The sequence below is a fragment of the Argopecten irradians genome, chromosome 3, assembly GCF_041381155.1.
Source record: "Argopecten irradians isolate NY chromosome 3, Ai_NY, whole genome shotgun sequence".
Taxonomy (NCBI): domain Eukaryota; kingdom Metazoa; phylum Mollusca; class Bivalvia; order Pectinida; family Pectinidae; genus Argopecten; species Argopecten irradians.
Window position 1 is genome coordinate 9,033,035 of NC_091136.1, and position 15,504 is coordinate 9,048,538.

The 15,504-nt window shown below is 34.0% G+C and overlaps 2 protein-coding genes across 2 annotated transcripts; one reads left to right on the top strand and one right to left on the bottom strand.

Annotated features, from left to right (window-relative positions):
- Positions 1-2,640: 2,640 nt before the first annotated feature.
- On the bottom strand, positions 2,641-3,383 carry LOC138317493 (histone H2A-like). Its single transcript, XM_069259213.1, has one exon. It carries the CDS (start codon positions 3,298-3,300, stop codon positions 2,899-2,901), a length of 402 nt encoding a protein of 133 aa, XP_069115314.1. The 5' UTR covers positions 3,301-3,383; the 3' UTR covers positions 2,641-2,898.
- A 105-nt stretch (positions 3,384-3,488) lies between these two features.
- LOC138317492 (UDP-N-acetylglucosamine--dolichyl-phosphate N-acetylglucosaminephosphotransferase-like) lies at positions 3,489-13,569 on the top strand. The gene is made up of 8 exons (XM_069259212.1): positions 3,489-3,745; positions 5,380-5,494; positions 5,963-6,176; positions 8,752-8,898; positions 10,349-10,433; positions 10,694-10,882; positions 11,598-11,829; positions 12,535-13,569. The coding sequence occupies exons 1-8, from the start codon at positions 3,588-3,590 to the stop codon at positions 12,598-12,600; spliced, it is 1,206 nt and encodes a 401-aa protein (XP_069115313.1). The 5' UTR covers positions 3,489-3,587; the 3' UTR covers positions 12,601-13,569.
- The last annotated feature ends 1,935 nt before the right edge of the window (positions 13,570-15,504 follow it).

The following is a 15,504-nucleotide window of genomic DNA, read 5'->3' on the forward strand; positions in this document are numbered from 1 at the left end:
ATCAAAATTATACTAAAAAGATTTAAGAAAATTGATTGCTTGATTCCAGTATTTCAGTATGAAATTGTGGCGAGTTACAAAATTTCAACTGTACTGAAACTAATAGAACAATAGAAGAATATAATTTAGTAAATTTTGAGGGTTGGTTAAGCTCTAATTACTATCATTACATATATAGGATCAATCTTTTGTTTTCTCAAATGGACTATAGCATTATATGCCAAGCAGGATGTATAGGCGAGACTTATGCTATTTTGTTTTGTTTTTATACCACTTCATATCAAAATTAGTCCATGATTGCAACTTGTTAAAAAGACAAATTGATCTATAGTCAGTAGGACTAACACAATAAAGCAGTTTATTTACTACATACTAGTTCATGTCAGACACTGTATAATACAACAGGAAATATTGCCAGCTAAACCAATGTATTTTGGTGACAAGTACATTTCCTCAGGCACTTCACAGAGATTTACACTTGACCATGTATAAGAATTACATAATGGATGTCACAGACTTGCAAACAATGCCTCACAGGATTTTAATACAGGATTATAAATCTGTGGCGACTTCCTGTGCTTCTGGCATTACCAGATGGGTTTTTTTGATGATCTAGACTTGACCAGAAGATAATCTAAACAAATACCAAAACACAGCCTGAGGTTCAACTGTGAGACGTAGTGTTTGATCAGAAATCTACTATTTCCTGTCTAAAATAATCAAGACATTTCACAGGCTATGGATACAATTTTAATGAATTGCTCATTTTATTCAATAATGTAAAGTAGTCCTATTATAAATTTTTGAATAGCTATTTTCATAACCCAAAACTGAAATGTAGAACTAGAAAATCCCTGTTCAGACTGAAATGCAGGTTGTAATGAATTTTTTAAGGATTTAGTACATTTTTATTTATACTAATGAAGTAATACTAGCTATGTCATAATACACAATTTGTTATTCACACTGGAAGCAATTTCCATATCCTGAATATTATACTGTATTTGCCATAATAAACGCCATTCCCCTTAAACGTCCAATCCCATGGATTTAAAGGGCCACTACCTTTCGGAAATGGCTTATGTTTCCCGTCATCGTCCTAGATACTGTGCGGTAGTTGACCATCATGGTGTCAGACGGCAAAACAGCAAAATGACTCTCCACTTATATATTACGGAGGAAATCTTGCATACTGTATGTCTGGTGTTGTATACATGTATATGCTTATCTTAGGCCATCGGTTTATATTTTCGAATATTATTGTTTTTAAGAAACCTTTATGTTTTACTCCGGAAAGGTAGTGGACCTTTAACAATGTTTTAAGCAAGTCTTTAACGTGTGAATCGTGACATAATAATGCTTCTCAAAAGGTTAGAAAGTCAAAGCATGAAGTACAGAAAGAGCTAAAATATGGCAGACATTTTCATCCACATCTTACATTTTGGTTCACTAATAAATGCCCCCCTTTGTTACAAGTTTTAAGCACTCTAGGTCTTAATTATGGCAAATACGGTATTGGTGGGTTAGTACCAAGGCACATAATCAGCATAGCACACAACTTGATTTTGCTACTAGCTTCGATTTTGCTATTAGCTTCATTCCAGGAATCAATATTTACCGGTATATTCAGAGACAGCATGCTATACTGCTTTAATACCCAAACTTGCAATAGATGGCCTTTTTTCAGAAGCATATTTGTGCGTCTTATCATTGACATTAAAGATACTCCACCGCTGACAGAGCTTAATTACAATGATACTTATCATTTGAACAATAATTAAGTGTTTAACCACGAAACAAAATGTGACCAATATATTGTTCTACATTCCTTATGAAACTGTAACACGAAATATTGACAAATTTCACGACATTGTGAAGTACTTGATTGATACTGTTGAAATTTCAAATCATTGATCAATATGATTAAGCAGGTACCATATATATGCTGTATCCATACAAGAGTAAAGGTCACTTTAAACAAAAACAATATGTAACCACTGAGGAGTTGATGAAATAAACACACTATGTAAGAGCGATTTGAGTAGTTCTAGACAATTACAAACATTTCTTTACTACAGTGGCAAAAGGCCAGGGTTTGGCATTAAAGACTTCTGACCGCCATGTGTAATGGTCGACAGTAAGCGAGATTGAACATTTCACTAGTGGGCTTTTCTGGCATAAACTAATCTAATTTCTATTACAACTGGTTTGTTTCCAATATTTGTGCAAATTTTAATGTACTCTTAACCAAATTGTCCCTTTAATCATGTATATTTTGTCTAATAAACCAGAAAAATTGTACATGTACAATTGTTTTGCTCGGTATATAATACGCAATCAGTTCAAATACGAAATAGTGGAGCAGAATTTTTGCGTGAAACAAAATATTTTTTAAAGTTTATCTTTAAGTAAAATTAGAAGTTTTAACTTTTCAATGGCCCTAATGGTGTAAAGTCATTTTTTAACTAAAGAAAAATACTAAAATGTCTGCTCCTGTATTTGATAAAAACCATGTCAGCAGTGGAATATCTTTAATGTTCTATTGCAAATTTTAGAGTGAATTACTGTCAAAAACTTGTCAAGACACCTCACTGCAATTTTGAATATTTTATATTTTAAAAGAGCACATAACTACAGACAAAATTTTTAACTTTATCGACAAGACTTAATTGCACAACCAATTTCATTTTATGGTGTTCGATAAAATAAGCAGTTTTTGAACTGTCAATAGTCTGCTTTGTTCATCACAGATAGTCAATCTAGATACTAAAGAGTCCGACTATGCAACTACTTGCACAGGCTTGAGTAAAGCGTAAATTCGAGGTTTAGGGAGCCTTTCGGGCAGATTGGTTGGCCCTAAAAAGGGCCGTTGATAGTAAGAGTTCAGTAGAGCAATGTCTAGAACTCCTGGGACTGGGAAGATTTTCCCTTTGCAGCGCCGGTCTTCTTGGGCAGAAGTACAGCCTGGATGTTGGGCAGAACACCACCCTGGGCGATGGTGACACCAGACAGCAGCTTGTTCAACTCCTCGTCATTTCTGATGGCCAACTGGAGATGACGGGGGATGATCCTGCTCTTCTTGTTGTCTCTGGCTGCATTTCCTGCCAATTCCAAAACTTCAGCTGCCAGATATTCTAGAACTGCGGCGAGATACACGGGGGCACCAGCTCCAACTCGTTCAGCATAGTTTCCTTTTCTGAGAAGCCTGTGGATTCTGCCGACTGGAAACTGGAGTCCTGCACGGCTTGATCGACTCTTGGCTTTGGATTTTGTCTTGCCGCCTTTTCCTCGTCCAGACATCTTGAATATATTCTACGATCTTGATACGTGTGAACTAGTAGATTGAAAATATTGAGAATGAAATTTCGCGCTAAATCACGTGTTTTTATAGGCTTCCAGTGGGATTGAAACGTCAGCCAATGAAATACTGTCTATTGAAGGTATCGACCAATCGATAAACACTTCTTATCACAGGAAGTGAAAGATCGAGATATCGTTTTGTCACGTCAAAGTCACACGAGAACTGACATGGCGGATGAAGTTTATTTTCGCATGTGTTGATACTAGGGTTTTAAAAAATTCCGAAAATGGAGCTAACTAGCACACAGACGCACCTTTTGATCAACACAGGGATGTCATTTGTTGGTTTCCTGTGCTTGATAAACATAATCCCAAAGTTCAAAGACATGTTTATAGCTGCTAATCTGTTTGGAATCGACATGAGTAAACCAGATCGAAAGAAAATGTTAGTATAGTGTGTTATTCATTGACAGCTGTGAATATATTTCATCAGCTTTTACATATGCCATTAATTTACTAGCTCAACGTGTCGATAATACTGTTTGAATGAGTCCAAGACTATATGATAAAATAATCAGAAATAATATTTTATATATCGATGACTACATCACACTGCTTCATTTTATACTGTATAGTCAGTACGAATAAACTTATTGAGTTATTCTGTCTCTTTCGTTCCGACTTACAGGACAAAATGTAAAACTTCCTCGATAAGCCTACGTTATCACAGAAGAGTGAACGAATAATCATATTCTGTCATAAGTTTAGATAACAGGATAGATAGACATACAGATATAAATTTAATTGATGGAAATCTTGACTAATTGAAAACTTTATGTATTTGTTTATGAACTATTGAATTCTATTATCTCACTTTGTTATAAAGTGACAATTTAGGTGCTCTCCATAGACTACAGTGTATAGCCATCAGGGAAATTTAGTGCAAATGTCATGGTTGATTGACTTTTACCTGTGTTCTATTTTTAGCCCCATAGTAAGCAATAGAGGTGATTTTGTTTGTGACTTTTACAAACATTTAGATGATGAAATTTGTTTCCATTTGAGTAATAATGTGGAAAGTTGTATTAGTGATGATGCCATATAAAAATCATGATGCCCTTTTTTGATGACAATGTTTAAATCAACTTTATCACTTTTCATTTCATAGAATCCTGCATTTGCGTAACAAAATTATCCCTCAAATACAGGACTATTACTCAAATGCAGGACTATCCTGCATATACGGGATTGTCCCCAACCTGATAATAAGTTACCCAAATGATGGAAATCTTGACTAAAAGTACCGATTCACAAACTCTTATATCCTAAATGCACTTCTGATATTAAATACTATGTAGTATTAAATGTTTACCAGGGCAACAATATTTTGTTATATATCATGATTTTGACATCAAGTTTAGCATTTGCAATTAGCTATATAGGGGGACTAAACATGTATGTTTGTTAACATTTGACTTTACAATGCTGAATAGTTGAGATTACCTTTCATGTAAACATTTTACATTTTTACGTCTATGTTACATGGAAAAACAAGATATGAAGGTAGCACTTGAAACTTGGATTTCCCCAGCAGGGTTGTTTCCATACTGGTATTATAAGTTCACATACTCTCTATAATCATGAACAGTAGTCTCACTGTCTGGCATTTCTTTATTAAGACCACTAACATGTTTCAATCCAGGACTTGTTTGCTTCTTTCAATTGTTGGATTCCAATGAAAGAAATTTGTTATCTGGCTATTCATCTAACTTTTGTAAAATTTATGGACAAATTAATTCTTATTCCACATGACATATTTGCTCTGAAATTATTGAACTAAAATATGTAATAAAATTTGAATTGAAACAAAACCTTTTTTTTTATCAATCAAGATATACATATATATTTACACAGTATGCAATGATTAATGTAATAAATTAATGTTCAAGTTTAGAGATAAAAGTACCTACAATGTATGTACAAATATATACAGATGTATTGTGGTATGCATACATAGTTCAGTTTCATCTATAATTTGAACATAGAGTAATAGTAGTGTACATATGTTTTTGTTTCTAGCCCAGAAGCACAAGGTGTAGTGTGTGGAGCTGTGTTTCTAATTATCATGTTCCTTTTTATACCTTTCCCATTCTACAAACATTTGGCTGTCAACAACAAATTCCCACACCATGAGGTACTTAATTATTATTCATTTGCAAAGCTTAATTTGTTTGACTTTGCTTGGTATTATGATTTTTCCATGAGATGGTTTATACTGGTTATCTGATTTCAATGAAAATTGGTATTTAGTAATGTTTGGGGTCACTGTTATGACAAGAATGATTTCCATTGAATGTGAGAACCAAAGATGGCTGCTTGAGACACATTTACTGCAGCTAAGATCAACGTAATGGAGGGATGTCAGTTTTCTCATCTCAGAACTACGCTAAATGAGATTTTACAGGAAGCAGGAAAATTATAGTTTGATAATGATAAACATTTGTTCCTGACATTTGATGGGATAAAATTAAACTAGAAAAACTTTACTGTAAATTTATATGAAAGGTTTCCTACCAGGTACTTATCCTATTTCTACATTAGGAAAAATCCTATTTTGATGTTATGCAAAAATGTTCTTTAAGATATTGTTTGTATATTTCAGTACATAGAATACATTGCAGCATTACTATCTATATGCTGTATGATATTCCTGGGATTCGCTGATGATGTCCTGAATCTCAAATGGCGTCATAAACTTTGGCTGCCTACAATGGCGTCTCTCCCCCTTCTCATGGTGTACTTTGTCAACTTTGACTCGACCATCATTATTGTACCACTTCCATTGCGTCCATACTTGGGACACGACTTTGATCTCGGTAAGTTGGATGGTTTCCTGCAATGTCTTCATTAAACTTCAGCTTAAAGATGCTCCACCGCTGACAAAAGGTATTGTTTCACTATCAAAAACAGGAGCAGACGATTTAGTATTTTTCTTCTGTTACAAAAGTTACTTACTTTACACCATTACCACCATTGAAAGGTTTGAGCTTCTTATTTTACTTCAAGTTAAAAATATGAAAAATAATTAATTGCATCCCGAAAAAATTCCGTGGCACTATATTCTATATGAAATGAAATACTGATTGCGCATGCACCAAAGGCGAAATAAATTATTTTATATTATTTTTTGTGTTAATTATGCATATATATACACGATTAAACACAAATTATTGTTCGAATGATGGATATCATTTATGCTCTGTCGGCGGTGGAGCATCTTCAATTTGAGTGATAATTGAAATAAGGTATTGAAAAGATTTTTCAGAAAATTCTTTCTATCAAATATAGTACAATATCATGTCTTTTTTTTTAAAGAAAAAAATATTATCAAAAGTACTGAAATGCTTTTGCTATAGACTCTTCAGAATATAAGATGGGATTAATTATACATATTCTAGTAATTAATGTATTAAGTCTGAGGTTAATTACCTATAACTAGCTTTGATTATGTAACCTGACCTGGACCGTGGGTGTTCTAAATGACCAGATGTTGCCAGACCCCTGCTGGACAGAGCTTGACCACTGGGTAAATAACTGGTGACTAATCAGCATGTGGTCCTTTAATACCTATCATAGTCATGGTGATCTTTATAACCAGAACAAGGGGGTTAAACCCCATCAATCAATCAATCATGGTCGTCTTTGAAATTTAACAGTGTTTGACCTTTGTCTCTATAAGCCATATTTGCTATAATTAAAGATGCTCCACCGCTGACAAATGGTATATTTTCACTATAAAAAATAGGAGGAGACGATTTAGTATTTTTCTTCAGTTACAAAAGTTTCTTACTTTACACCATTACCACCATCGAAAAGTTTGAGCTTATTTTACTTCAAGTTAAAAATATGAAAAATAATTTAATGCATCCCAAAAAAATTTCGTGTCACTATATCCTATATGGAATGAAGTACTGATTGCACATACACCAAAGGCAAAATAAATTATTTTATATCATTTTTTGTGTTAATCAGACATATATATACACAATTAAACACCAAGTATTGTTCAAATGATGAATATCATTTGTGCTCTGTAGGCGGTGGAGCATCTTTAAGTGCCCCTTTCTGTATGTCTGGTAGAATGATAATGTAAAGTAACATAATATTGTGTATAATGGTATAGATATTTTGTAGCGTAGACTGAATTACAAGATGTACTGCCATCAAATCTGTGTTGAATAATATGCAACTATTTCTGTATGCTGCAAAGTTACAAATACAAATATTTGATTTGACTAAAAGAACATGGATAATATCTGGTCACAACAAATGAATAATATACTCCTTTAACATATAAAATATACCGGTATAATTACTTCAAGTTACAAGTATGTTCTACCAGGTACTATGTATTTATGCACACAGTGAAAGTGTGATATATAGGTTTATTTACCTGAAGATGTAATATTTCCTGATTGCTTGCCTGGGGGAAATATTAAATCTGAGGGTAAATAAACCTTTGTATCACACTGTCACCGGGGACATAAATTGTTTATCATACCGAATATTCATGATTTGCTACTCTGGGGGAAATATTACTCGAGATGAGTAAAAATATTCCTTTTACACTTCATCTATCATTGTTCGGCAGTGGAGATGGTTCCATGTGAAAGATGGGCGATCACTATGGAGGCATGTGCCCAAAGGGAAATACAATGTTTTATTTCGAGCAATCCCTGTCATGTGATGTATTTCAGCTTATCCCACACACTGTTATCAACATGAGGTATAATAATGTATGATACAGGTGTGTTGTACTGTATGTTACAGGTGTGTTGTACTGTATGTTACAGGTGTGTTGTACTGTATGTTACAGGTGTGTTGTACTGTATGTTACAGGTGTGTTGTACTGTATGTTACAGGTGTGTTGTACTGTATGTTACAGGTGTGTTGTACTGTATGTTACAGGTGTGTTGTACTGTATGTTACAGGTGTGTTGTACTGTATGTTACAGGTGTGTTGTACTGTATGTTACAGGTGTGTTGTACTGTATGTTACAGGTGTGTTGTACTGTATGTTACAGGTGTGTTGTACTGTATGTTACAGGTGTGTTGTACTGTATGTTACAGGTGTGTTGTACTGTATGTTACAGGTGTGTTGTACTGTATGTTACAGGTGTGTTGTACTGTATGTTACAGGTGTGTTGTACTGTATGTTACAGGTGTGTTGTACTGTATGTTACAGGTGTGTTGTACTGTATGTTACAGGTGTGTTGTACTGTATGTTACAGGTGTTTTGTACTGTATGTTACAGGTGTGTTGTACTGTATGTTACAGGTGTGTTGTACTGTATGTTACAGGTGTGTTGTACTGTATGTTACAGGTGTGTTGTACTGTATGTTACAGGTGTGTTGTACTGTATGTTACAGGTGTTTTGTACTGTATGTTACAGGTGTGCTATACTATGTCTATATGGGTATGCTGGCAGTTTTCTGTACCAATGCTATAAATATTCTGGCTGGAATCAATGGTTTGGAATGTGGACAGGCTGTAATCATCGCTCTCTCCGTCCTCCTCTATAATGTTCTGGAGATGTCAGGTAGGTAGGCCATAAATCAATGAATGAATTAATTAATTAATGATTACTTAATTGGCCTTCCCTACAATGTTCTGGAGATATCAGGTGAGCAGACTCACAGTAAATCAATCAATAACTAACGTAGACCGTCCCTTCTGTGACGTCATACGTTTGTTACGTCGCTATCCGAATCCCGGCAAATGTATTTTATTTCCCCGTACCCATCTATTACAACCCGCTTCTGAAATCGGCATTCGAGCAAGTATTTCGTCTAGAACGTTTTCCAGTGTTAACTTGAAGTGTATCAATCTAAAGGTGTGCCAATCGGTAAAGACTAACAAGGGTAAATGAATAACACAAAACGTTGAAAAGTGCTACGTATTCGCCTATTTTTTAACATTTTCAGGCCAAAATTTAAGGGGTATTAGAAAGCAAATCGGTCATAATTTGAAAAATAATGCGGTGAGGTATACTTTTTATTGGCTTTTCGTATTGCAAATAAGCCAATCTTCATGGAAACTCTAAAAAATCGATTTTTCTTGAGATCATTTTTTCAGAAGAAAAGAAAACATGACTATTTTTATGCAATTTTTCACTAAAATTGGGTCCGAACTTAATTTTAAAATAACGATATTTCGTTTTATTGTGGAAAACCCAGCTTATTGGATATAGCAATGAATTCTATATCACCTACTGAAGGTATGAACATGTTACAGGCATATTATTTATATGTTAAGGGATGCTACAGGGAGGAAATATCATTTATTTAAAAATCCTTAAAATCTGTATTATTAAGTCATTTGTACATATCTTTAAGCAACCCTGGAAGAAAAGTTAACCCGATGACATATGATTTTTATGCGAATTTTGTGATCAGGGTATACTTGAAATCAAAATATAAAAAAATGAACGAAATCTATGAGAGGAAACCAGAAGGGACGGTCTACCTTAATTAATCATTACTTAATTGACCTCTTGTTCTACTTCCTAAGGCATGTTGCAAATTTTGAAAAATATGGTATGTGAAATAACACTATTGTAATACCACTTTATGACAACACAATAGATATACATGCATCATTGTTCGTGGTGTTAATAGACTGAAATGTCCCATCGGTTCCATGCTAGTAGCTTTAGCCTGGCTTCTACAAAAAAAATTTGCAACTGAAAAGTTTGGCATCTACTCCAATTTATACTAATAGATTCCTGGTGGTAATGTGGTGGAATATCAGTTAACTCTTAAGTTTATTTATTGGTTCTAAGTATTGAATAGAACTGTTAGACCTGTGTTTAGATGCCACTGAACAGATGTGCTGAATTGAGCTGAATTTTACTAGGTTCACCTGAAAACTACATTAAAAAACTATTATATTTTCATGCCAAGAATTGAAACTGGGACAACTAGGTAAAATAGGAGAGTATTTAGTTCTGACTTATTATTGGTGTGAATTAAGATTTGATTGTATTACAGGTATCTACCATCAGGCCCATGTGTTTAGTGCTTACTTCATCATACCATTCCTGGGCGTTAGTCTAGCCCTGCTGTACCACAACTGGTGAGTCCTTATAACACTTGTATTGTTGGTATAACTGGATAGGGTATCACTCTGATAAACATGTTAACTCAAATAACTAGGGTTTTGGATAATATTTTCACAAGGTCAACCGCACTTCTGCCTTGTTTGCTCATGTACAGTAAACCTTCCACAGTTGTATAAATCATACTTTGTAATAAGATTTTAAAATGAAATACTATTTCAACTTATGTGTATGGATTTACTATTTAATATCGATTCTTCTGTAATTTGTGTTGTAGGTATCCTTCCCAGGTATTTGTTGGGGACACTTTCTGCTATTTCTCAGGAATGACATTTGCTGTAGTAGCTATCCTAGGACACTTCAGTAAAACCATGCTACTCTTCTTCATACCTCAAGTCATCAACTTTGTGTACTCTGTGCCCCAGCTATTCAGATTTATACCCTGTCCACGTCATCGTCTTCCAAGGTAAGGCATGTTCTAAATTAAGTACAGGGTAAATACTCAAAAACTCCTGAGAGTCTGTAGTACTGACAACAACGAGGTAAACTCTATCATAATGCCATGACACCAGGATTCTCATGTGTGTATTGTGGGTCATAATATAGCTGAGACAGACTCTCAGGTATTGTAAGTTCTCTCATCATGTCGAATCAGATTGTACCATAATTGTACATAAATATCATCTCAGGTATTGTAATTCTCATTGTCGGGTTGTTCACTCATCAACATTCATGGGGGTTGTTTTGGCCGAGTTGTGTATCACATAGTTCTCCATATATACATTTATGAAGATCAATGTTTTTGCTTTCAGAACTTGGGCTCTCTTCTGTTACTTTAGCCGTCTTCTGTTGCTTGTACAATTTGATAACTAAATTGATGTAATACAAACACATAACAAACATATTCCAGTGTGAAAAAGACTGGAACATGCAACTGAGACTTGTTACCATAGCAAGAACCTTTAATTACCAAAACAATGTCACTGAACTATATATACCTATAGTTCAGCTATTTTCTATGCGTTTCAAACAGTAGTTACTTTTCAATACCATTTTGAAAAAAACAATTCTGACATACATTTTATGCATTTCTGTAAAAAAAAAATTGATAAAAACAGCAATTTCAGTGTGTTATTTCAGAATAACTTATGCTAATACAATGATTTAATTCTTTATTACAGTTACGATGCAAAGACAGACAAGCTGAAAATGAGTATGACTGCTATAAAAATGTCAAAGCTCAATCCTCTGGGACGGATCATAATATGGTTAATGCAGACGCTGAGAGTTCTGTCTGTCGAGGAAAAGGGAGAGAATTTAACATGCAATAATATGACACTCATCAACCTTGTTTTAAAATTCATGGGTCCACTTCATGAACGGTCATTGTGTTTGATACTCATGGCTTTTCAGGTAAGTTTTTATCCATATCTGTATACCGGTATGCAAATCCTCCAAATGGGTGGATGTTTATTTCGGAGCAATGATAGCTTGAAATTTAAAGTTTTTTCATAACGTTTAAAGTTTCAATTTTTAGCCAAGGTCTACAAATGTGGACAGATTTTATTCAAACTGGATAAAAAGATCAACTGTCTAATGGTTCAATCACATTTGCCATATTCAGTGTTTGCATATTACAGAGTTAGCTCCCTTGCAGGTGGGTATCTATTGTGACATCATTATTTTGTGGGTGCAATCCATGTCATTTTCGCTGAAAAGTATGACGTTATGCTCGAAAACACATGAAGTCACGATCAATACCTACAAGGGCAGATAACTTTGTCTGTAAAATGCAAATACAGAAACGTAATTGACAGAGTTATGGACCCTTAATTGTTTTTTCATCATCAATAATGTTTAGCAAAATGTCAGAAAATCAGGCAACAATATCTACAAATTTCCAGGAATTTGTTTGGTTGCAAATTTCTAGTATTCTCAGAAAATTTCTCATTGTAATGAATTTCTTTATCAAAATTTTCTGCAAATAAACCAGAACGGTATACTAAAATTGAAGTAATATTATTTTACAAGGTGAGACATTACCATGACCCCTTCTCAAAAGATTGAGATCATGTCTAAATAGTTTAGAATGATATTGATGTATTTCTCTGTTTTTAGGTGCTGTGCAGCTGTGTAGCCTTCTTTATACGCTATCAACTGGCCAAAGTGTTCTATGGGGACTGACAAGGTGATTTTTGTCATAATCAACTCATTTTTATGCCAAATTAATATATAGAAAGATTGAATGAGTTTTATATACTGCAGTGATGATTGGAGTACCAGAGGAGTGAGTGTTTCGGAGAATGATGAGTGTAAGGAAGTAATGGAATTTATCATTGGAATCAATTTTATAAAATGTAATAAACGTGACGAATATTATTATAATCCAGATTATAAATCATGTTTTATGTTAATCAGTTGTTAACTGCAACATTTGACACAATTTATTGATTTTAATATTCATACGACTGTGCATTGTACAGTTGTATTTTATTAATAAAATAAAATATTATACTTTTGATATTAATCTTGAATTATGAAGCAATAAATTGATTTGCCACACCCTACATAGCTCTACATAGATTCTATATAAACTCAGTTGGAGAAGGGTAACTTATCATACCTCTAATATGTGTATTGATTTAATCAAATACCAAATGTTCTATCATCATTAGATAGAAATGTCAAATTTAGAATACCATTTTCCCAATTTCTGAATGATACATGTAACTTATGTTTAGCTAGAGGGTCTTGGCCAGAGGAAACTTCTCTAAAATCTCTTTGTCATGTTTTAGTCTGGCTGAAGGGTTAGAGGAAACTCGGACAACTTTCCTTTGGTTTGATATATTAAATGTTTTTTATAGCCAGGGAAAATTCAGGGGCTTTAGATATGTACAATGTCATGTACCTGCCAGAATGTGTGGTGTTGAGGGGACATCAAGCTTTAATGGAAGGTCACCAAATGTGACCTGTGATGCGATGTTGTCAGATCGTTTGTGAAACAAACAAGAATAAGAATATGTATTTAAATCAGATAGAGGATCTGTATTTAATCAATTTTCTTTATAATAGGCGTTAGTTTTCTAGCAAAAATAGGTAACTTTCAAAGATTTGTGTACATAAATATGTACATGTCTCTAGCACACATACACACACACACACACACACAAAAAGTCCTAACCAATTAATTCAAACTACATTTGTTACAAACTTATGATAATGAAGAACTAAGCAATACGAAAAACTGTTAATGGTGTGTAAACGTATACTACCAGTATGTGAATGTAAATGAGACTTGATGTAAAGTGGCCACAACATTTTTTAATGTGGTCCATTAGTCTTTGTTATACATATGTGGGTCATAACTTTCGTATGTGCATGCATTTAAGTATTATTGAGTACTAGTGTTAGACAAACTCTATGTATGTCTAGTTTTTAGGAGAGTTATTAGCTGTTTTGAGCCTACAGTACAGAACTAGCTGTGCCAGTCAAACTCCTGTTAATGTGTGGCTCATTATTTATTTATCAATTTTATTTTCATGTTAACTCATTCATCCCTGAAAGCAAATTTGAACTATTTCGATTATAAGGCTGGAACAGTTCATTGTGACATTTCAAGGGTACACGAGTTCACCTTGACTTTTTTTTCCCCGTAATCTATACTAAATGATTGTTTAATGTGTCAAATTAATTTTAATTCTCAAAATATTTCCTACAGTTATAATAAATTTTGTTTTCTCAATAAAAATTGTTCTCATTTAGTTTAGTAGTGTACAGGTATGTTTTGAATGAAAAAGTAGAAACTCTCTGTTTTAGTTTGTTATATCCTCGATACTCAAGGGGTTCCACGTCCCATCACATACGATCTCTACACCTCTGGACCATCTCATAGTAAAAACTGAAGGCACCTAAACAGAACAAGTAATTTAGTCCTTTGATGTACATCAAAAGAGCCGTATAACGGTACACAGTGTGGTTGACTGTGTAGCTTTGAAGTTAGGCGTCGCTCTCTCTGTAGTCTTGAAAGGAAATCTTTGCAGGCCTGTGATTGGTCGGATATTTTCTTCTGAACTGCCTTCATTTTTTCTATGAGATAGTCCAGGGGTGGATATAATGTCAGTTATGGTAACCCCTGGTGTGTCGAGAATGAGCTTGTTACTACTGGCATGTATACAGATCAGTCGAAAATGTGCAATGGCACATCCAAAGGATAAACAAAATGGATGACTGGCAACCATCTTGGATTTTGATAACTGATTTTGTTATCAAAGGGATCTTTCTAAAACATGTAATATACATGTAATATAAGGTTCCCCTTGGGTTTCAAGCAAACCATTATTGATAGTCTTAGTTATTATCCACCCCTGGACTATGTTGTATAGTAGAACAATTGAAGGCAGTTCATGACAATTTTTGTTTTACCAATCGCAGGCCTGCATGGACTTATTATTTAGTAAAGATTACAGAGGAGCAGTGCCCAACTGCATAGCTAGTATAGTGTACCGTTATTTAATTTTACTAAAAGATGCTCCACCGCTGACAATTGGTATTTGTTCACTATCATAAACAGGAGCAGATGATTTATTATTTTTCTTCAGTTACAAAAGTTACTTAATTTACACCATTACCACCATTGAAAAGTTTGAGCTTCTTATATTACTTCAAGTTGAAAATATAAAAAATAATTAAATGCATCTCACTGATTGTGCATGCACCAAAGGAAAAATAAATTATTTTATATTATTTTTTGTGTTAATTAGACATGCATGTATATACATGATTAAACACCAATTATTGTTCTAATGATGAATGTCATTTATGCTCTGTCGGCGGTGGAGCATCTTTAAACACCCCACTTAACATGAAATGTAAATTATACACCTAAAGACCAAACTACCAAGTCTCACTTTCACAAGTTATTACACAAAGAACCTTCAGCTTTTGCTATGACACAGTCCAGAGATGGATTATAATATAAATAAGACTCCCTTATATCCACATATGAAAGGGTATTTTTTCTCTCGTACTTTGATGTTTCATTGTAATTTTACAAATATGATATCTCACCACTTTGAAAAAGTTCGAAGA

Coding starts and splice junctions, on each gene's coding strand:
- LOC138317492 (XM_069259212.1), top strand. CDS start 3,588: ATGGAGCTAACTAGCACACAGACGCACCTTTTGATCAACACAGGGATG. Junction 3,746..5,379: donor AAACCAGATCGAAAGAAAAT/GTTAGTATAGTG, acceptor TTTTGTTTCTAG/CCCAGAAGCACAAGGTGTAG. Junction 10,883..11,597: donor CCACGTCATCGTCTTCCAAG/GTAAGGCATGTT, acceptor TCTTTATTACAG/TTACGATGCAAAGACAGACA.
- LOC138317493 (XM_069259213.1), bottom strand. CDS start 3,300: ATGTCTGGACGAGGAAAAGGCGGCAAGACAAAATCCAAAGCCAAGAGT.